General features: G+C 39.4%; 1 protein-coding gene across 1 annotated transcript in view; it reads left to right on the plus strand.

Annotated features, from left to right (window-relative positions):
* rg (A kinase anchor protein rugose) overlaps positions 1-22525 on the plus strand; it is a 1091579-nt gene that overhangs the window by 991683 nt on the left and 77371 nt on the right. The window contains exon 41 of the mRNA XM_075379107.1: positions 881-998. Coding sequence (XP_075235222.1) covers positions 881-998 — 118 coding nt within the window. The remainder of the gene's footprint in view (positions 1-880; positions 999-22525) is intronic.

The raw sequence follows: 22525 nt of genomic DNA on the forward strand, positions 1-22525 counted from the left end.
GGAAACCGGATCGGGCGTACAATTAGGGGAAAAGAAATAATAAATACGGTTGTTAAAGGTTCCGTTGACGGTGAAAAAAGAAGAGGTTGAAGTTAATAAATGACATAAAGGGCAGTGAAGGTTATGGTAAGACGAAAAGAAAAGCACGGGACAGAAACGGATGGAAAACACAACGGTGCCAGAGACTTGCCGACAGGCAGAACACCGCTAGATAATCTTAGATGATAAACGGGTAGTTTTGATTCTTTTTATAACATTTTTACATCAAACTAACTTATTTTCAAAATCGTAAGGTAATTTTTGACGTATAGTTTATTCTACGTCATAACGGTAGGCGTTCACCTTTCATTTATTTCTTTCCGGCTTTGAAAAATCTTACTTTTAATATTATTTTCGCACTTTTTTTTGAAGTATTTTTATTTACGTAGTAAATACACCAAAGACAATTTTCGTTTGTTTTATTTTATTCGGTCTAAATAAAGATTTTCTTGTTTTTATCTAAGCCGTATATAATTTTTCATACTGCGTTACTGGCGTGCATTTGCCTAGTTTATTGAACAATTATTCATTAAAAGATGTTCATCAATGTATATCCGTTACTTAAGAACTTGTGAACGGAATTTTAAAGATTAAATCGATTTTAGATGCATCTATATTTTTTTTTTGTAAGAAATTGTTAATAAAAAATCACGTTAAATTCTGTGAAATTCGTTATCAAGTTATATATTGATACAACCAGATATATATATATATATATATATATATATAGATCCAGATTTTTTTATTTTTGGGAGAGAAAAAATAATTTAATGACAGTATTTATAATATTTATGTATGTACGTATTTTCTTTAAAAACTTTTGTTTTCAATTTTGTTTCAGGTTTTGAAATATTGCGATCATCTTCATGGAAAATGGTTTTTTACTGAAGTACGAGCGATTTTCTCACGACGTTATTTACTTCAAAATGTTGCAATTGAAATTTTTCTCGCCAGTAGAAGTAAGTATAAATTTATGTAATTCAGGTAGGTGTTGTTTCTTCTTTTTATTTTTTTGTTATTTGTTTTTTTTATTTAAGCTCTTTACCTTCGTTTGTAGTTTACTAATAAGGTTACTTAAAAAGGTCATTTATTTCGTAAAGTACTAGACCGGTTATATTATTACTTCTAAACAGAATTAATGTATATAATAAGATTTAACCCGTCATTAATGTATTATCCTAATTGTTGCGTTTCTTTTACTATTCCAATTTTAATCCTATTATTATCTTATTTTGCTAATATTTTTATATCTGAGAAGAAGTCTATTATTATTATTTTATCCCGGGCGCTAATACGAAAGCGTTTTTCGTCCAAAAAAATAAATTGGGAGTTTTTAAATCAATGAAAATTAGATCAGGTTAATTTTAATTTTCTTTTTACTTTCCTGGCAATACATCTATATAGTTGTTCAGATGTTTCTATGAATAGCGTAATTAATGCCATTAAATTAATTAGACAACGAGGCGCCATTTTAAAATTCAGTTGTTTGTGGAGGCATCGTAGGAACTTGAAATTTGGTACAACGAAAGTACTGTCTGATTTGGTTAGGACTGAAATTTTAAGTCGATTGGACATAGGATTGGTAATATAATTATCTTAAATAAGAGATTTTTTTTATGTTTTCGAAGCTAATAACTAAAAACGCACGAAACTTAGAAAAAATATTCGTCTATGTAAGTTTTAATGTGTATTAAATTGTGGCCGCGATACGACGAGGAGATATGGCCGTACCCAAAATATTTGTAAACCGGTTTAACTATTAAGAACTAAGAGATTTTAATTACATTAATTTTTGTTTGCTACTCGACTTCACATTTTATTAGTTTTCTTTTAATATTGTTAAACAGATTTTTATATTAAAACGTGAAATATAATCAAAATATTTCCTTATAAGGGTGTTATACAGGGTAAAAGTAGCCCCGTCAAAATATAGAACATTAACACCATAAGTTTGCGCACAGGACATTGACATGGAAAATTGCAATAACGTTTACATGACATACGTTACATATTCGGCGTCGTCTATCACCTAGCGAAAAATCCACAGAAATTTCAGAAACACCTGTAGAGATCAATTTCAAAAGTGTTCTGTAAAATTCTTTACCGATTTGATTATCTAAAATTGTTTTCCATTTTGTCGGATAAACCTACGGCGAATTTGAAATAAAAATCTTATTTCGGAGAATTTATGCGATCCTTTACCAGCTTTCTGATATTATTCGTATTATTTTTCTTTATCGTTACCTCTTCTTCCACCGTTTCCTTTTCCTTTTTCTTAACATTTTTCTTTTTAACTCGATGAAATACGTTGTATTAAATTTTGTCTTTTCGGGAAAACCCACGACTTTTCCCATCCGAGACCCAAGAATGGGGTTTCCAAAATTTCTTTAATTCTTTAAATTTAAACTGTTTATTATTTTTTATTTCATTTTTGTGAGTAACGCTGTTTTTTTTTATAGTAGGAAATTGACAAAGCCACCGTTTTTTTTATTTTTGCTTTATTTTAAAAAGTTTTTCTCGTCGATTACTAAATTAAATTATTGTAATTGCGACTAAAGAAAAGTAATCTGTAAATGACATTGAATCTGTTATCTAAAGAAACGGCTTGAGTTAAATTAAATGTTACTTGTCGGGTCTATATATATACAATGAAGTTTAATTAAGTCGCATAAGTAGACGTGAAATATTGAAGCAGTATTATTTTAATTACTATGAATTTCTGTTATGGAGAAATATAATAGCTATTCTACGCCGATTACAAATAACATCAAATACGTAACCGTTCACAAAGTTCGCGGTATAACTAAGATTAAACAGATTAAGTATGTTAGACGTGATGGGACGGAAAAAAATGCCGGAAACCGTAAAAATATTAATTTAAGAACATTAAAAAAAAAAAGAAAAATAAACAATTTTTTTTTGGCCTCAAAAATTAATCTGAATCCATTTGTCATCAGTAAAACGTGTAATTAAAGAAAATAAAAAAGAAAAACTTAAAACGTCAGTTATAGCAAAGTATGTTGTAGTTTATCAGTGACAAATTCAATTCTTAAAGGATTAAAATATAACATCGATAACGGTTTCAGTCATTAAAAGAAAAGCGATAGCGTTCTTATGCGTTGTTTATTTGGACCCAAAATGAAAAATTTGTATTATTCTGGCGAACCCGTCGGAGGAAGAATAAAAATAATCGATTATCGTGTACTTATCGAACGATAGCGGTAGTAAATTTTTATTGAAAAATATTAAATTAACAAGTCGAAGAGGAATTCATTATTCACAAATTACTTACAAAACCGAATCCAGGAATGAGAAGTTGTTCGCTATGAAGGAGGAAATATTAAAACTGATTTGCAAATAAACTCGGCCAAAATTTATCGACGGTTAAGTTTTCACACAAAACGATGAGATGGATTTTCGATGTGGAACGGAAGACAGAATAGATGTCGGGCAGGTCGTAGGAAACGATTAAAGAAATGTTTATGCAGGCTTATGTGGGGGGCGAAGAAATTAGGAAATACCGTTAGCCTAGGAATGTTTGTAAGTAAAGGATATGAATTTGTTTAAATTAAAAATATTTAACGTAAATTTAATCGGTTTAAACGGTAAGTACTTTTTTATCTTTCTTTGTTTTATGAAAATGTATATCGTTCGCTGATGAAAGAAACCGCTGTATTTTTTAAATTATTTGCTTCACCACCACAATTATTTTTAAATTAACTAAAAACCTATTTTAGTAATGCAAACTGTTGTATTAAAATAAATAATACATTGTTTGCAGCATATGGTGAAATAATCCAGAGCAGATGGTACCATTTGGTCCGACTTAACTGCTGTTGAATCCATTTTAAGAGCGGTTAATACCTTTCAGCATCTTAGCAGCCCCATATATACTCTCAGATAAATTGGGAGGGGCAGACTTATAAGTTATTAACGGTGTAAAATGTAGTTCGCCTATACATGATAAATATGGCTGACGGTACATTGAGCAAAATATCTTTCGAATAAATCCTGTAGAAGTTGTGTATCTATATATTTGTGTTAATAAATTTGCAGTCTTTGCTAAGAGGAATAGTCGCTAGTCTTTCAAAAAAGTAACAGAATTCACCTCGATCGTAGCAAATAAAAGAACCGTTTGGTGCAGGGGTCGGCAACCTTTTGAGTCGGAAGAGTCAAAAATTACAATTTACAAAATTTCAAAGTTTTTAAAGAGCCACAAAATTTTATTTCATAGTTTTTAAGGAGCCACAAATTTGCTTCGAAAATAGGTTTATTAAACAACAATTTATAGGTACTTACACTTATAATTATTATTTTAACGCTAATTTTTAAATAATAAAAGCTATAACATAGATAAATAATAAAATAGGTAATTTATTAAATATATATTTCAATAAAAACACTTTCGCGGTAATATCCAACAGTAGTACTTTGTTTCTTTTTTGACAATTCTTATCGACTTCAAAAAAGTAGTTAGGTATCTTATTTGGAAAAAAAAATGTATAATAGGTATTTTAAAAATATAATACTTATTATGTTACCTATCTTTACTTCGGTTTTTTTATTATTATTATATATATGTACATACATAACTTTGAGAAGATAATTCGCTTCTAACTTTTTTACTTGAAACAACAAACTATACGTCACAGGCAAAGCACTGGTGAAGACGCCAAATTGTCTTGCGTCGAAAGCGAATTAAAACCTACATAGAAACATGCGACGACGGCGTCATTCGAGAGCTTCTGACGTACTGACGACAGTGACGACGCGTGTCACGGGGGAGGGGTGCGGTGAAAAGCGAGTACACGTGGCAAAGAGATAATAGAATCGGTGCCTAATCCTCGTTAATCGATTCACAACGATTTTTAAATGTTTTTTTTTGATAAAATAAATAATATTTGCATATGGAACTAAAGAGCCGCAGCTTCACATCCAAAGAGCTGCATGTGGCTCGCGAGCCGCAGGTTGCCGACCCCGGGTTTGGTGTAATTAAACACAATACTTCGGTTTAATAGAAAGTGCCTTATTGTTCTGTTACAATTTTTAGTAAATTCCCCGACCGTTTAAAAAATTTTCCTACTGATTTCTTTAAAATGTAACAATTAAATGATTCACTTTTACAGAAACAATATTATTCTGATCGTAAATGTTCAAATAACATTAATTAAAAAATGTTTAAAACATTCATGAATTTTGGTCATCCGTTTAATGTATACATAACAAATATTTGTATAATATGGCCGCTCAAAAAATTTCCTAAATCGTGAATTATTTAATAGTTATTTTTATAACTAGTATCTTCATTTATTCACCTTAAAATTATCTAATTTTTTACTTCTTTTTCCCGTAAAAAAAAAGTGTGTGGTTTGTTTGTTTGCTTGTTTGTTGTATAGGCTCACCTTTTTATTTTAGCTGCTATTGGCGCAGAGCGGACCATTTGTGTGCGCCGGGCTGCTGCGCGCAGCGCACGATTGGTTCATACTTCTCGAACGATTGATTCGTTTGAACGATTTATACTTCATACGTTCGATTTTTTTAAAACTGCAGTTGCGTTTTAGAGATAAAAAAGGAAAATATCGGGGTTAGAGCCGAGTTAAAAAATTACCACTCAAGAAACAGCTGAAAATGATATGGATTTTGAAGCTTTTCATAGTAAAAGTTTTTGTTGTTGTTGGTAGCCTAAATTCATGAACGTTATTTAGTTACAATTGGCAAAAACATTTGACAAAATCATGCGTGATGAAACATAAATCGTGTAACATTTTCGCGGCGGGCCCTACATCTGCTTTTTTCCTAGTTTAAAGTAATTAATATGAACCTCTATCACATCTATTTTATTTTTTACAATTATTTGTGTGTTTAATATGCCCCCCTTGGGGGACGGTCGAGTTTACGAGTATTCGTAATTGCGTTTTTTTTCCAAATTCTGCGTTTCACGTGATTTTGAGGTTCTATCTCGCGGAGTGTATGTTCCCTCGCAGGATCTGGATTGGTCGAGTATGCTGTGCGCTTGGCGCTTGGCTTCTTGGTCATCTGGGTTTTGTTGTTGGGTATGCACTCGTAAAATTTGTTTTGGTTTTCGGTTTGGCTGTCCTGGTGGTTCCTTGTTGTGGACCAGGGGGCCCGGGGTGTGTCGGTAAGTCGGCCTGCGCTTTGCGTAGTGTGTCGCAGTAGGGGCACGCCTCGCGGAATCCACCTGAAGTTTTGTGTTGTGGGAGAGCGAGAATTATTGGCCTGCATGCTCTGTTTCTTGGATTGTGACGTGGGTCGACAGTTGCGACAATTTGCCTCGAGTAAGTGTGCGCGGAGCCTGTGTTATGGCGAGTTGTGGTGCTTTGATGTGTCTTTTATGTGCAGTGGCGTATGTCTTATCTCATTCTAATTCATTCTAATTTCATTTCTTTTACTTATTTGTTTTGTGTATTCTGTTTTGGCAACTAAGTTGTCTGTTCATAGGTTGAGGGTAGGGAGACCTACCGGAGGCCCAATAGTGTGGTTTGCCCCCCGGTGCCATGAGCCAGTTGTGCGGGGTTTGAAAAACATGCTATCTTGATTGTGCAAGTTGGCCCGGTGACGGGCCGCAATCTGACCCTCTCTGAGGTGAACCCGGCTCGTTCTCTGTGGGTACAGACGGCGGGTTGGCGTAGAAGTGGGCCCCGTGCGGCTGGCATTGGTATTCGGATTGTTTGCTACGGCGGGTGGAAGCCGTCGGACACTGCTCGCGGTTTGCTTCGGCGCTGTATGGGCAGCGACGTTTGTCGAGAGCCGTCCTCTGCAATGGATGCCGGCAGGGGCACGCCCACCGTAACGACTTAGTCAGGTGAGGCGGCGGTTTGTAGCCGGCGGTGTCGTGGCGTCCTTCTCTCCCCTGCTGCGGTTCGCTCGTGTAACCTGGACGGGGCACGGGCTGCCGTAGCTGTGGTAATGAGCGGGGTAGCGGCCGGCATACGTGCTCAGATGGCGGGTCCTGCGTACGGCGGACTCGGCGGCGTTACTCCGGGTGTAAGCCCGGCGGTGGAAGCGCGTGTACGGCATTTGTTTCAAGACAAGATGGAGCCAGGCGCCACTTCCCTCGCAGGCGGTTGTGGTGCTTTCCTTCAGCTGAGTGGCCCCTTTTTTGGGTAGGCTGGCGGGTCTGCGGTGTCCGGGGGGTGCGTCGTGAGGTGGCTACTTTTTCCGGCCTCCGGCGTCACTCTGCGCACACTTTCTAATTTCCTTCGACGGGAAGAGCGTCTGCCGACGTTGCTGGCATTTATGGTAAAGTTGTATACATTGTTTCTGCGTCTGCTCGCAGTTTTTCTTGAGGTTACCAAGCCTCCGATAATTACTTTTTTGTTATTTGTTATATTCTATTTATTATTTGCTGTTTATTTGGTGTTCCGTTAATAGCTCCACCTATATGGCGTCCAGGGGACGTTTATCAGATATTTCCAGCTGTGATGAGGGGTCGCCACCCCCTCGGCGTGGTGAGAGACGTGGGGCGGAGGCGCCCTCGGATAGTGAGGCTCCGGCCAGTCGTTTACGGCAGAAAGGTGTACGGTCCCAGCCTGTGCCGTCATCTGCTGGGCGCTGTTCGGACACGGACTTGGAAGTCGAAGAGATCCTGGGGCTGCCGCCATCGACGGCGAGAGTGCCGCCTTTGCAGGCCCGGAAGCAGGCAGTATTGGAGTTGAAGAAGGTGGAGAGCCAGGTTGCCACGGAGGCGCTTGCCCTCCAAGGGATGAAAGAGCTGGCGGCCCTTTTTGATAGTGTGATAGGGGAGCTGGAAGAGCACATCGGCAGCAGTAGGAATGTGAAAGAGAAGACAGCGGCATTCGTGTCGGTGCGGTTGCGCAAGTTGCGCTACCTTCACTCTTTGTCGATGCGTCGGGTGGAACGTCTGCAAGGTTTTGTGGATGGCTACAAGACGGGCGCGGCTGTGAAAGATGTTGCTGGTGTTCCAGAAGGTGTGGTGAGGGATCAGCCGTTGTTTTCAACTGTGGTGGAGCGGTCGCGTCGGCGCCGCCAGAAGGTCGTGTTGGTGGATCGACCGGCTGAGACATCGCAAGTGGCGTTTAAGGAGGAGGTGGTCCAGAAGTTAGGGGCCAAAGAGAAGGGGCTGAGAATTGTGAGTGTCAAAGAAAACCAGAAAGGTTTGCGTATTCTGGCCAATGATAGTGACACGGAGAAGAAGATAAGGGAGAATGAACTGTTACGCCCTTATGTAATGAAGTCGGTGCCGTCTCAGCCTTTGCGGCCTCGGATGATCCTATATGATGTTCCGAGCTGCCTCACGGAGGACCAGTTGTTGGAGGCGATCCGGGTCCAGAACACTCAGTTGGCGCCCGACGAGTTTAAGAAGCTGTTGAGGGTTGCGTTCCGCACCGGGAAGAAGGAGGGGCCTTTGGTCCATTACGTTCTGGAATGTGAAAAGTCCCTGAGGCTGTTGTTTTTGGAGTCAGGCAGAGTTTTCATTGACTACCAAGCCTGTAAGATCCGGGACTTCGTCAGGGTGACAAGGTGTTTCAAGTGCTCTGGCTTGGGCCATATGGCCAAGCAATGCAAGTCGGCTGATCTGTGTACACACTGTGGTGAGGAGGGTCATAAAAATGTGGATTGTCCGGTTCGGAAGGCGGCCGGTAAGCCGGTGTGTTTGAATTGTCGACGGCTGAAGAAACCGCATGACCACAGTTGTCTTAGTCCGGATTGCCCTGCGTACAGGCGGGCACGGGAACTGATGATATTGCGGACTGATGTTTAAGGTCGGTCAGATTAACATTGGGCGCTCTTATTGTAGTCAGGTGGAGCTGGAGCGGTTGGCGGATGCCTATGGGCTAGATGCTTTATTGATACAGGAGCCTAACGTTGTGTGTGGTGAGGTCACGGGGTTCACGCGTTCGTGGAACGCCGTTTATGTGTCTGAGGCAGCGATGTCGGTGGTGTTGGTGCGGCGGGTCTACCAGGTTTTGAGGTTGGATGCCGTTTCCACTAGTCATCATGTCTGTGCTAAGGTTTGTCTGCCTGGTGGTGAATTTGTTTTGATCTCGTCGTATTTCCAGTATGCGGACCCAGTTGAGGATCATCTTCGGCAGTGGGACGTGATACTGCGGGCGTTGCCGGCCGACTTGTTGCTGTTTGGTGCCGATGTTAACGCGAAGTCCGGGTTGTGGCATGCGTCAGTGACGGACCTGCGCGGCCGTGCCGTGGAGGAATTTGTGGTGCGGCACGGCCTCTTGGTTTTGAATGAGGAAGGTCACTTGCCGACGTATGGTGGGCATGCCCGACACTTTCGGGGCACGAATATTGATGTCACATTGATTAGGGGTGCTTTGGAAGCCCGTCGGTGGAGAGTGTCCGATGAGTCGTCTAGCGACCATCGTTTGCTGCTGTACGAGGTGGAGACGCAGAGTGTTGGTGGTGCTGCTGTTCAGTTGGCGGAGCCTGGCCGCTATCTATTGAGTCGTGCCGATTGGGTGCTGTTTGGCCGCAGTTTGCAGCAGGGTCTGCGAGTTTGGAGAAGGCGGTTTCGAGACCGGCATGTGGATGTGGCTGCACTGGAATTTGGAAAGGCGATGGTGGCTGCGGCAGACTCTGCAATTCCGCGCAGCACAGGCAGGGAACGGCTTTCCGCTTGGTGGACTGCTGAGTTCGCCCAAATGAGGTTGCAGGTCCGCCGTGCTCGGCGGCGGGCTCAGAGGGCTCGTGATGAAGGTGATCGAGTCCGCTTGTTTGCGGCGTACCGGCGTGAATGTAACAAGTACCGGGCTCGAGTGCGAGAGGCTCGGCGGCTCTCTTGGAGGAGTTTTGTGACTGAGCAAGGCCGAAAGGATCCCTGGGGCCTGGTTTACCGGGTCACGTTTGGGAAGCAGAAGAGGGAGCGGGTCTTTTCCGGCCTGCGGACCCCTGCGGGTATGGAAACGGATTTGGAGGCGGTGTTGCAGTTGCTGCTTGAGGGCATATTGCCGGATGATAGTCTAGTGGGCGAGACGGCTTATCATTGCCGCATTCGCCGTCGGGTGGCAGAGATGGCTCTTGTGGAGCGTTCAGCTTTGATAACAGAGGAGGAGTTGTTGGATGCTCTCTACTCGATGCGCCAAGGCAGGGCCCCTGGGCTGGATGGTATAACGGTGGAGTTGCTGCGGAGGTCTGTTTCCTATTGCCTGGGAGATTTACTTGATTTGTTTAATTCTGTTTTAAGAGTGTCCGACTTCCCAAGGTGTTGGAAGTTGGGGAAGTTGGTGGTACTGTACAAGGGTTTTGGTAGGGACCCCGCTCAGGCGGCGTCGTATCGTCCATTGACGTTGCTGTCCTCAGTTGGAAAGGTGTTTGAGAAGATTTTATTTTCTCGGCTTTCGGCCCGTTTTGTTGAGAACGGGAGTCTTAGTCAGCGGCAATTTGGATTCCGCCGTGGCTCGGGTCCGGAAGATGCCATGCGCCATGTCCAGCAGGCGATGGCGGATGCCGACCGATACCTTTTGGGTGTGTTTCTTGACATCCGTGGTGCTTTTGACAACCTTTGGTGGCCGTCTGTCCTTTATCAACTGGGCAGACGTGGGTTGACGCAGGAGGAGATGGCTTTGTTCCGCAGTTTTTTCCGAGATCGACGAGTGGTGCTCCGTCGCGGACATTGTGAGTGCACCAAGGTGTTGTCTAAGGGGAGCCCCCAGGGTAGTGTCCTCAGCCCCCTGTTGTGGTCGGTTGAGTTCGACACGTTGTTGAGGGTGCGGTTCCCGCCTGGATGCGGAGTCGTGGCTTATGCGGATGACGCTTTACTGTTGGTACCGGGGGTTTCCCGTGTAGACCTGGAACGGAAAGTGGAGAAGGCGTGTCAGCAGCTCATGGTATGGGCTCGGCAGCATAAGCTGGAGTTCAATTACGATAAGTCCACGGCAATGATGCTGAGAGGTAGGTTTCACCCGGAGAGACGACCCGTTGTTCGCTTGGGCGGGCAACGTTTGCGGTTTGTTGACTGTCAGCGGTACCTGGGTGTGCTTTTGGATGATCGAGGCACGTTCAGGGAGCACTTTCGGTCGGTGGGAAGTAAGGCATGTGCCGCGTTTAACAGTTTGCGGCGGGTGTCGGGTTCGACATGGGGCCTAGGCTTTGCGGCCTTGATGATATTATATAAAGGTTTGTTTGAGGCCATTATGTTATATGCTTCTGCTGTGTGGGTGCAGCGGTTGAATGCGAGGTATTATCGGACCTTGTTGAACCGGCCGCAGCGTTTGGCGTTGTTGGCGTTGACGAAGGCGTACCGCACGGTGTCAGGGGAAGCCCTGACGGTGATTGCTGGGGTGAAGCCCCTGGACATAACAGCATGGGAAAGAGCGGAGAAGTACCGCTTGAGGAGATCAGGTCAGTGGACGGCTGATGGTGCAAGAGGTGTTGAGCTTGCCGGATTTGAGGAGTGGCAGCGACGGTGGGATGCCGCCACGGTGGGGCGGCATACCTACGCTCTGTTGCCGGACGTTCGGCGTCGTTGTGTGAGTTGCCGGGTGCAGCCGGACCATGTGATGACGCAGGTGCTCTCAGGGCACGGGGATTTCCGTGCGAAGTTATACTCTTTTCGGCTGGTGGAGAGTCCGAATTGCTCGGAGTGTGGTTTGCCAGAGACCGTGGCGCATGTTTTGTATGATTGTGTGCGGTATGCCTTTGTTAGGGACAGATTGCTCGGGTTGGACTTCCATGTTCCAACCTTGTTGTTTTCGGCGGCTGGCTTAGATGCCTTTCGGCGATTTGTTGGCTGTGTTTTTCGGGGTAGGTAGGTCGGACAGCCCGGCTGGTTAGGGTTGCATGGCTCGCCCGGGTCATGTCTCCTGTCTGAGCCGACCGGGACTCCGCATAGGGTAGGGCGGCCCATGGCTGAAGATTGGTTGTGATTGTGAGCAGGGCATGCAGGTGTTGCGTGGATCGTCTGTGCTAGGACGTTTGAGGCTGTTCAGACGGCGATCACGTTGAGAAAAACGACCGGGTTGGCATTTGTGTGCCGGTCCGAGGATCTCCCGATGAGGCCGGAGGGATGCCGAGGATGGCTGAGGGGGGGACATCTTAGCCTGGCGAATGCCTTTTGGCATGATAGTTCCGAGGGCTTTTGAGGACTGCAGGCAAAGGCTTCGGCCTGGGAACTGCGGGGGTGGTGGGCTACCGGAATAGCCCAAGGTGGGTACCTCTAAAACAAAATTAAAGATGTTTAATATGCCGCCCTGATCGAAGTTTACTACGGTTTTCCTTGGTCCACCCAGACAAATATTTGAGGCACTTCTTTTTTTTATCCGTGGAGCGGCCACGGATTATTATATTATATATAATATAATAATTCATTATATATATATACCTAATCCTCGGTGATCTATATAATCTATTATGAATCGATCGGAATAAGATATTTATTTGTGTATTTTTATAAAATGCAGCGAATTAGTTTCAGCTAGTAAAAGCAAAAAGAATTTATCCTACTTCGAATACCAGTTATTACCCGGACGGGAACGTTTAATAAAATTTATAAAGTATGTTCCTTTTGAAAGTTTTTTCAAATTATATTCATTTTTATTATCGTGTCCCTTTTAAATATTTTATTAGAACTTAACCGCATTCCATGGACTACAATAAAAATGTGTTCTGCAAGATGGAAAAAAAGAACCCCCTTTAAAATCTAAATAGTTTTTTTTTTTTATAAATATAACTTAATATTATATTTGCTTTAATTATTATACCTTCTAAACTTTTACGCCAAAATAAATCTTTAATTTTTAACTGGTAAAAAAAGTCATTTTTTACAATTAGATATGTTGAGTGATTTAAAATAAACATCTTACACTTTCGTTCGAGTTGTTTTACCTGCTATTTTTGTATTTGTTGAAACAAATTTCTTATATAAACAGAAATTTTCATTAAAAAAATCTGATGTGGACACCGCAACACTTTCTTGTACACCTATTAAATTACATACACAATTTTTTTTAAATGAAAACTACATTTTATTTCATTAATAACTTCTGATATTTTTTCATATTTTTTTTTTATTGTTATTATCGAATTATTTATTGTAAATTTTTTTTACAATCTGAGGTTAATAGTAGTTAATAATTCAATAGATTTAATTTAAAAAAAAATTAAAAAAAAGATGAGTCGGATTCGAACCGATGTGTCCTACCCTTTTAAGATCCAAATATTTTATTAATTAAAGTTTTGTTTGGCTATAACTCTGGAACCGATGAAAGTAAGTACCGCTTATGATATATCGTTGAAAAGTTCTCAATGAGGGCTTATTACTGCTGTTAAGAAAAATTCCAAAATCAAATTTGTTTGGATTTTGCGTTTTTTTGGACACTTTTGGTCCAGTGGATTGCAATCAAAAGGGAAGGTGCACAACTAGATGTTACAACAGTCCTAAATCTAAAATTTTAACATCCTACGGCTAATCGTTTTTGAGTTATGCGAGATACATATGTACGCCGAAACTAGTCAAAATGGATTCAGGGATAGTCAGAATGGATATTTCCGTTGAAATCTGAAAACTGAACTTTTTCGCCGTCACAATGTACTTCCTTTACTTCGTACAAGGAAGTAAAAAGGCGACTGTTTTAATATTTTCTATTCTTTTTAAAGGTGTAATCATAGAAAAAGAAACGCTGTCATTATTTATAGACAAACCTTAACTTTTTTGTATAATATATAGTTAATATAATTATAAAAATATATCTAACTTTTTATCGATCTATTTTATAAACCTACTGGAACTACGCGGTTACGAGTATTTTTATCATTATGTGATTTTTCAGCGAGTAAAAGTATTACTATACGAAAAATAATTCTTTTAAATATGACAGACTAACGGTTTAAAGTTTAAAGTTTACCCGACGGGATGATCTTGATTAATTTATACTTAAAAATAATTTAAAAAAGTATATAATAAAAGATGGGCTGTCGCCAGTATTGTTTAATCTAATCCTCGAGAAAATAATAAGGGAATGGTGGAAGAAGAAAGAGGAAAACGGATTAAAAAAAAATACGACTAGGAGCTGGTAAAAACCAAATAAAAGTGGATCGTTTGGCCTTTGCAGATGGTATAGCAATAATTACAAAAAATGTTGAAGAGGCTAGAGAATCGATAGAGTTACTAGAGGAAATAGCCGTAAGGACAGGACTACAGATATCTTACGAGAAGACGGAATACATGGAATACCGACATCACAAGGAGAAAGAAATAAAAACAAAAGGAGGGAAACTCAGGAGAGTCCATCGTTTCAAATATCTTGGAGAAATTATTCAAGCTAATGGACTCGATGAGGCGGCTAACACGGAAAGGACCAGGAAATTAGAAAGAGCATACGGGATAACAAAGAATATCTACAACAAAAAAAGTATGTCATACGGATCAAAAATAAGACGCTATACTACCGTGCTGAAACCAGAGGCGCTCTACGCATCAGAATGTTTGATACTCAAGAAAAAGAATGAACTGAAGGAAATGGAAATACGTGAAAGAAGAATCTTGAGGAAAATATTGGGACCGAGAAAACTAGAAGACGGATCTTACAGACTAAGAAGTAACGAAGAACTTTATAAAGGGAACAACGAACCGCTGACGTCGACGATGAGAAAACGAAGGGTCAAGGATGTGGGATGATAGGTTAACGAAACGCGTCTTTAGTTTTTTAACAAATATGAAAGTGACTACGGATCGGGTCGTCGAAGTTAAGAAGGACCTCGGCGAACTACAACTGAGTTTAGAGATAAAATTAATAAACACATTTTCCGGAAACTTACAGATAAGATTAGAACTGGGAGGCAGTGGACTGATGAACAAAAACAAGTTAAACGAGACGAAATGAAATTGTACTGGGAAAACAGACGGAAGACATCTGTTGTGCAAAATGTAACGAAAAAAAGGAAAAAAGTAATCGTAATTTATCATTTAAGGCGACTTTGCGGTTCATTCGTTTTACGCAAATATCTTTATATACAGTATAAAAATGAGTAGATTACTTTTAATTTTATTCTGTTTTGCGAGTCGCCACAGTTATGGGGTTTGAATATGTAAAAAGAAGCCCATTAATCTTGCAACAATGTCGGTGAAAATTTTCAGCTTTTGTTAATGTTTAACAATATTAGTTGTAATCAAATTAAAAATTCTTATTACTTACCTAGTTTATTTATTAATTAATTTTTATACCGAGAGAAAAGGTCTGTCATTTTTTTTTTAATAAGTTTTATAAATTAGCAATAAATTTATTCTTATACTATTATATACTGCCGTAACGTAGAGATATTTGAAATAATTAAAAAATATATTTAGATGTATATTTTGGCTGCTACACCCAAAGCAGACTTCGAAACAGAATTCCCCCCCCCCCCCAATTTTTTTTACTTTCCCGTCTAGCGCTATAGCGGAGCTGTAGGTGTAGAAGAGAAAGTATTGTAATCGTTCCGATTTGGGCATACGCGGTTTTCACCGGATCTTTACGTTTTGACACCTAAAGAACACAAAAAACCGGATGGAAATTTTCCGGATGTTTGTATGTACGTGTGTGCGATCGGTGTCTCACACCTTGCATCTCCAAAACTACTGGACCAATTTTGACCAAACTTGGGCAGATTACTTCTGTATATGGGGCACTGATACCGTTAAATTTTCAACTTAAAAGATGAAGGGGGTAAGGCTGTAGAGCAAGGTATCCCTCAGTATTTCGAGATTTCGTCTAATTAAGGTGTTATTTTTCTTAGGCGCATTTTTAACAATTAAAAAACAATAATATTTGCAAAATCGCACCCTCACCCCGAAAAATGCTTTAACCTAGTGCTATGTTGTGACGTCACAGGTGAGCGGTAGAATTTAATGAATGAATAATATTTAAACTGCAAACTCGGTTTGTCTGGATCTCGAAACCTGATCCCCGGGTTGACTTGGTACCTGGTGCGTTAAGCCTAACGGATACGTCAGTCTGCCGCTCTTACTAGTAAAATTTGTTATTTTAAATTGCAAATTTACGTTAGTTTAGTTAGTGGCGACCGACGCCGCTAATACCGCCTACCCGCGCGTATTAAATACGCTACGCGCGCGGGCTTAGTTAGAATCATTGAATTAAATAAACGAAAAAATATTATATTTAAATAAAACGATAAATATTTTTAATTAAGTTTTCCATGTGAGCCGTGCATCAGAAACAACCCACAGTTGTAGGACTTTCCCGAAAAGCGGCTTTAAGTCCTACAAATGTGTTGTCGGCTATCTGTTATATCGTTCCACTTTTATTTAATTTATCACTTTGTAATAACGTAATTCAATAGCGACTTCGGCGTGGAAAAAGTTAAATATCTATAATGAAGGTAGCAGTTATTAAATAAAATATTTAAAAGAGATTTATATACACCGTTTACAAGTTTTTTTTTTCTACATTTATTTATATTGATCTTATAACAGAGTAGAAAAACATACCATCCAGGCATGTATTTTTTAATATATACGCTTTGTCGTAACTCGTTTGCCGACCTTCGTTGTTTCCTGTTTAGCCTCCGGAACCACCGTAAGGTATTATTACTTCAGAGGATGATTGAGAATGATATGTATGAGTGTAAATGTCTTGGTCTCAGGTCGATCGTTTCTGAGATGTGTGGTTAATTGAAACCCAATCGCTAAAGAACACCGGTATCCGAAATCTAGTATTCAAATCCGTATAAAAGTAACTGCCTTTAATAGGATTTGAAGGATGGAACTCTCGACTTCGAAATTAGCTGATTTTCGAAGACGCGTTCACCATCAGACTAACCCAACTCGGTGGGTTCGTTTGCCGAAATGAAATTATTTAACAAATTAAATCTATTTTGTATAAATCGGTTGTTATTATATAACAGTAATGTAAAATTTATAATATTTGGGAAATAACTTCTAACTTTTGAACGAGGCGATGCAGAAAGAAGCTAATTATACCGTTTGAATCGTCGTAATTTGGTTATTATAATATGATGTTTTAACGTTTTTGTCCTAAAAAATAAGACTGAATAAAGTCGGAAATCACTATTTCACCGAGACATCAAAACTGGTTTCATAGCACATAAGAAATAAAATTTAAAACTTTATTTTGGTAAACCGCTATAATTTTGTTTACTTACAGGAAAAAGTTTGAATTTTTTTTCTAAAGTAAAAATCGTAAGTCAAAACCGTATAAAATTATAAGATATACTTAAAATTGAATACTGTAATGCAAAAACCTCTCTTTTATTATCCCGTATGTTGTTTTTTGTCTCAGAAATATATAACCTAATTAGGTTATACAGTATATAAATGATCTTGTTTAGGAAACCTGGTCAGAAGTATAAAACAGTCAATAAAGTTTCTTTATTTACTTTTAAATATATCTATTAGTCGTTCGTTTTGTTTTTTTTTTTCAAACCTTATAACCGTTTAATTTCCTTTCATTCATACATGTTGAATATTTTTTATTCATATATATATATATATATATACGTATATATTCAGAAATAATTGTAATGTTCAATATATTTCCCGAGCAATTTTAAGAAAATTAAATTGAAATTAAAAACAAAATATTTTTCTTAATTTTTGGCCGATAATATCTGTTAAATGTCAGTAAATATCCCACAAATACAATAGAAACAAAGTTTGATAAAATTAAGATCACGGACTATTTTAAATATATTACAGAAACAATTAGTAAAATCGGAAGCGATAAACTAGCGATCGAGGAAAAAAGACACAAATTAGAACGACTAAAATTTTACACAAAAACTATTTTACAACAAAAAGAAGCTTTCTTAAGGCTGAATAGTACAGTTGTAAGAACGGTAATCTTGTACGGCACGCAAACTACAAATATAACTGGAATAGAAAATCTATTTGAGATAGAAAGAAAAATTTATTGTCCGAGAAGGCCACAGACTAAGATCAAATAAAGATATGCGATAACGGAACGGAACGCAAGAATGGCGGGAGTTTCAATATTTCTCCCTACAGATCGCAGAGCTTGGACAATGTCCCTTGCTGCTGTATCTTTCTATTATCGGGCGGGTTTCATCGGTTATTTAGTGGCAGTTATAAATTTTAAGTTTTATTTATGGACGGATTTGGTAATTTGCGTTCCTATTCGTATGGACCAGCGTGAAATTTATTTACCGGTTCCGACCGCGGGAGACTAAGCTTTTGAGCCTAGTAATCCCGGCGTGATTCTCCTTCAGTCCATCCGCTGAAGTCCTTTCGATACCAGCAGCTATGGGCTAGCAGGAATGCGCCTACCGCAGCCCTAGTTATTTGGAGGGAGAAATACGCCCCGTTCTCCGGAGGGAGTCGCATATGTTGACTAAGTGAAATTGTGGTCTCTTCGTGGGACGGTGTGGGGTGTTGTCTAACGTTTATACAATTTTAACAAAATTTAATTGCGAAAACTGTCACTTTCGCGGCCGGAATTTTCGCGCGGTTTCTATTTATAGGTTACGCGATATAGAGGCTCCTAAGCCTGGTTTGTCATTTTTTAACTCTCGTACCGCCTCTTCACCGTGGTTCGTTTAATACGGCATGAGGCCGTTTTCTTATACCCTGTGGAGTACGGTCCTCTCGGCAGATGTCCCGGAGATGGCCGTGTTCGGACACGGCCGCTCTCCCGAACAGTCTGCGTGCCTGCGCCACCCCCACCACGGATACGGTGTGTAATCCCGCTTTGTAGCGAAGAGTTACGTTTCTGACAAACCACGGTGCTCCAAATATCGTCCGCAACGCTATGTTTTGGACGGCTTCTAATTTATTTCGAAGCGTGGAGTTCAACAAAGCTCCGCGTGCCGAGTAAGCGTATGTTAGAATCGGCAGGACGTATAGCCGAAAAATGAGCAATTTGGTCGCCAGTGGATATGGGCTGGCACTGTTCAGTACCGGGTATAGTGAGGCCCTGACGGCTTTTGACCTTTGGGTCACGTATTTAACATGTTCTCCTAAGGGAAGCCGTTTATCGAGAACTACTCCCAGGTACTTGACTGTTTTCCCAAAGGGGATTTTCTCTCCTGAGATTTCCAGCTGCCTGGCTGGAGCACGTATCTTGTATGTGAATATCATTACCACCGATTTTTCACCTTTGACCTTGATTCTCCACATATCGAGCCACGGTTCTACTAGATCCAATTGCCGTTGGAGCCTCTCGATCGCGTAATCTACACTTCCGGATTCATAATAATTTGCCAACAAATTGTCGGTCTAGTAAATAAAACCGGTATCAATCTGACATAGCGACAGGGAATCGTCGTATACAAATCGAGTTTATACAGCAAGCCGCTATGCCAAAACTTGTCAAAGGCTTTAGCCACATCTAGAAAAACGGTTGCAGTTACCGCTTTTCTATTTAGGCCTCCGATAAGACTGTCGATTATTTTAACCAGTTAGAGGGTCGTCGAGTGGCCCTCCCTGAAACCAAATTGCTCAGGCCGTACTCCTTTTCCCAAATGTCGCCTACGTCTCTCCAGGAAAATCCTTTCGAATAGCTTTGATAACACTGGTAATAAGAAAACCGGCCTGTAAGGAAATATGCGATAAGATTGTGGACCTGGAAGTAAAAATAAGAAAAGGACGATTAAAATTCTACGGGCAAACGGTCCGAATATACCAATCAAGGCTAAAAAAAAACAGATTTTCAATAAACTCTGGAACAACAAAGGTCGAGGTGGTTATGTTAAACAGATGAAAGAATAGCTCAAAAAGTTCAACGTTATAGAAAATGACTGTCTAGATCGAAAACAGTACAGAAAGAACATTTTTTAATTAAGATTCCTGTAGGTCAAAAGAAAGACTGAACGGAGGAGGTTGGACTGAAGAAAGAAGAGCTAAACGACCAATTCAATTTAAATTAAAAAGAAAAAACAAATTTTGCTCCTATGTGTACATTGTAATCGAATCTATAAACGATAAACAACCCCACGTCCCGATGAGATGAGGATGATATTAATGACGTGTAGTTTTATACAGATTCAGGCCTACTATTCCTGAGATGTACGGTTAATCGAACCCTCAACTATTAAAGTACACTGTCTAGTATTCAAATTCGAAAATTAGCTGATTTCCGACGACGATTTTACTACTAGACCAACCCGGTAAGTAAATTGAAAAATTGGGGTAAAAAATATTTAATTCTCCAAACAGCCTTAGCTCATATAATTATAAGTTTTTCTTTATTTAATCATATTTTTCTACACCGTTGTTATGCTTATTTATATCAAGATGCACGTTTCTCATACTTGGGCTTTTTCTTTCGAACTGTGTTTTTTTCTTTTTTTACGGGTAGCGTTTCATATAATAGCTTATTTTAGCCGATACAACGGTTAAGTTAAAAAAAAAAATTAAAAAATATTCCCTAAAAATTGCCTTTTTTATATTTTATTATTGAACTTACCTAAGTGTCATATAATGTATCGTAGACTATTAGGAACTCTTTCAAATTTATTAAATGGTGAAAATAAAATAGATATCAAATTAAAAAATATATATTAATACATACTTATGTTAATAAATTAAAAATTACATTCTATCAATTTTTCTCTTTAGAGCTTACTACAAATTCGAGTTAGTGCTGGTTAATTCTAAGCTTAGGGAAGGAAGGAAGTTAGAAGGAATGCACTGCACCAGTTAAGTACAGTAGGCTGTCGATATGCCGACACAACATCGGGCAGCCCTAATGTCGGATTACCGGAATTTTTCGGATTATTGGAACTACCATAATTTCAATGGAATAACCAACAGAAAACGTTAGTACTTTCGTATGCATTCACTTATCTGAATAACTGATGTAATTTGATTAAGAAACTAATAATACAACTAATTACTTAACAAAAATACTGGTCAATAGTCTTTTCTTTTTTTTTGCTTTAATGGATAGTTTAAAATTATTTTCTTGCAAATGTTTTAATGTTAAAATATCGGCAACTGCTACTTCATTTACTTCAGCTCACTTGATACGCAGTTAAACGCACTCAAAGCACTTTTGTGACCTACCCTAATAATAGATGGTAAAGGTGTCACGTTTTTGCTGTCATCATTGTCTTCGTCCCTATCCAGCACGTCATCAATTATCTCCCGGTCGGTTAACAATTGATAATTTTTATCTTCGATTCCGCTCGATAATAGTCATCTTGTGTTGTGACTGCAAAGTTGGGCTAGCTACTCCGTAATGTCATTTATTTAAGCATCTGAACCGATACTACTTTCGTATGAGGTCGGTTTCATTTTCCACTGGTTTTTTGCTTTTGTCATGTAAATGTAATAGAGAATGAGTTGGCCACAGATTTTTCCAAGAGCACGCTATTGTTTTGGCTCGAATCTTTTGCCGTGTTTCTGCGAGATCAAACATTTATTTCTTTTAAAAATTTTAAAATAGGCGTATTTTCCGATTTACTCATTACACTATACATTAGACTCTTTTTTGTAATTTGTTTTATCGGCTGAACGATAGCCGTAACAGTCGGCGGAAGAAATAAGGTACGGATTAACCCATCTTTGGTTAGTCTTCCTCATCCGAGTGCCGCGTACAGTTTTCTAAAAGTAGCAGTGTTTTTTCTGGTAACTGTATTTGTTCAAGGAATTTTTTTACCGATGACACGAACCGCTCATTAAACCTTTCAAAAAATACTTCCCTTGTCATCCACGCTCGGCTTTGATTTTTTATTTAACAGAAAGCCCTAAGATTTTTGGACTCCCCTGTAACAAGCGATTCAAGTTTACGGGTATCACTCGCGTTGGAACGTGGCATAAATTTTGTTTTTCGATTTTTTGCGATATGGAGCGCTCTTTTTAGCATAATAGACGAATGTTTTTTTTCAGTAGCAGCCTCCAAAATAATCCACTCTCATCGGCATTATAAATCCGGTCAGGACCAAGACCCAACTCTTGGACTGCCTTTATAAATTTTTCTTTATGTGGCACGACGGCAATAAAATCACGAGAATGTTTTTCACCTGTGGTAGTAAATTTCATACCGCTTGTTGAATTCGTCGAACCATCCGTCACTTGCGCGAAAATTTTCTTTTCTTTATAGAAAAGCATAGCCTTTTCTTTGATGATTTCGCTAGAAAAAAGAGTATGTTTGGAATATTCCTGGATAAGTCAAGCATAAAGTGCATCGTCTACCGTTAACGGCAACGTGCCACACTTTAGTGTTTACCGATCACTTTCATCACCGACATCATTTTTTACAAATTTTTCTATTTTTACCCGATCAGCGGTTAGACGAAGAGTGTCGGATTACTGGAAGTGTCGGACTAAAGATTGTCGATGACTGAATTTACTGTTGTAGATACTGTTATTAAACGAATTAAATTTTGTAATATGAATAGTACTAATACTGATTAGTGGGTTACACACTTGTTTATATCGTTCATTTTCTTTGCGCAGTAAATATAAGGACGGAGCTTGGACGAACAGTTTTTTTAATTTGCCATGAACTTATATAAATACAAATTTAAAGAACTGACAAACTATTACTTTGTTCTTTTTAATAAGTATTTTAAAGCC

The sequence above is a fragment of the Lycorma delicatula genome, chromosome 11 (assembly GCF_047948215.1).
Source record: "Lycorma delicatula isolate Av1 chromosome 11, ASM4794821v1, whole genome shotgun sequence".
Lineage (NCBI taxonomy): Eukaryota > Metazoa > Arthropoda > Insecta > Hemiptera > Fulgoridae > Lycorma > Lycorma delicatula.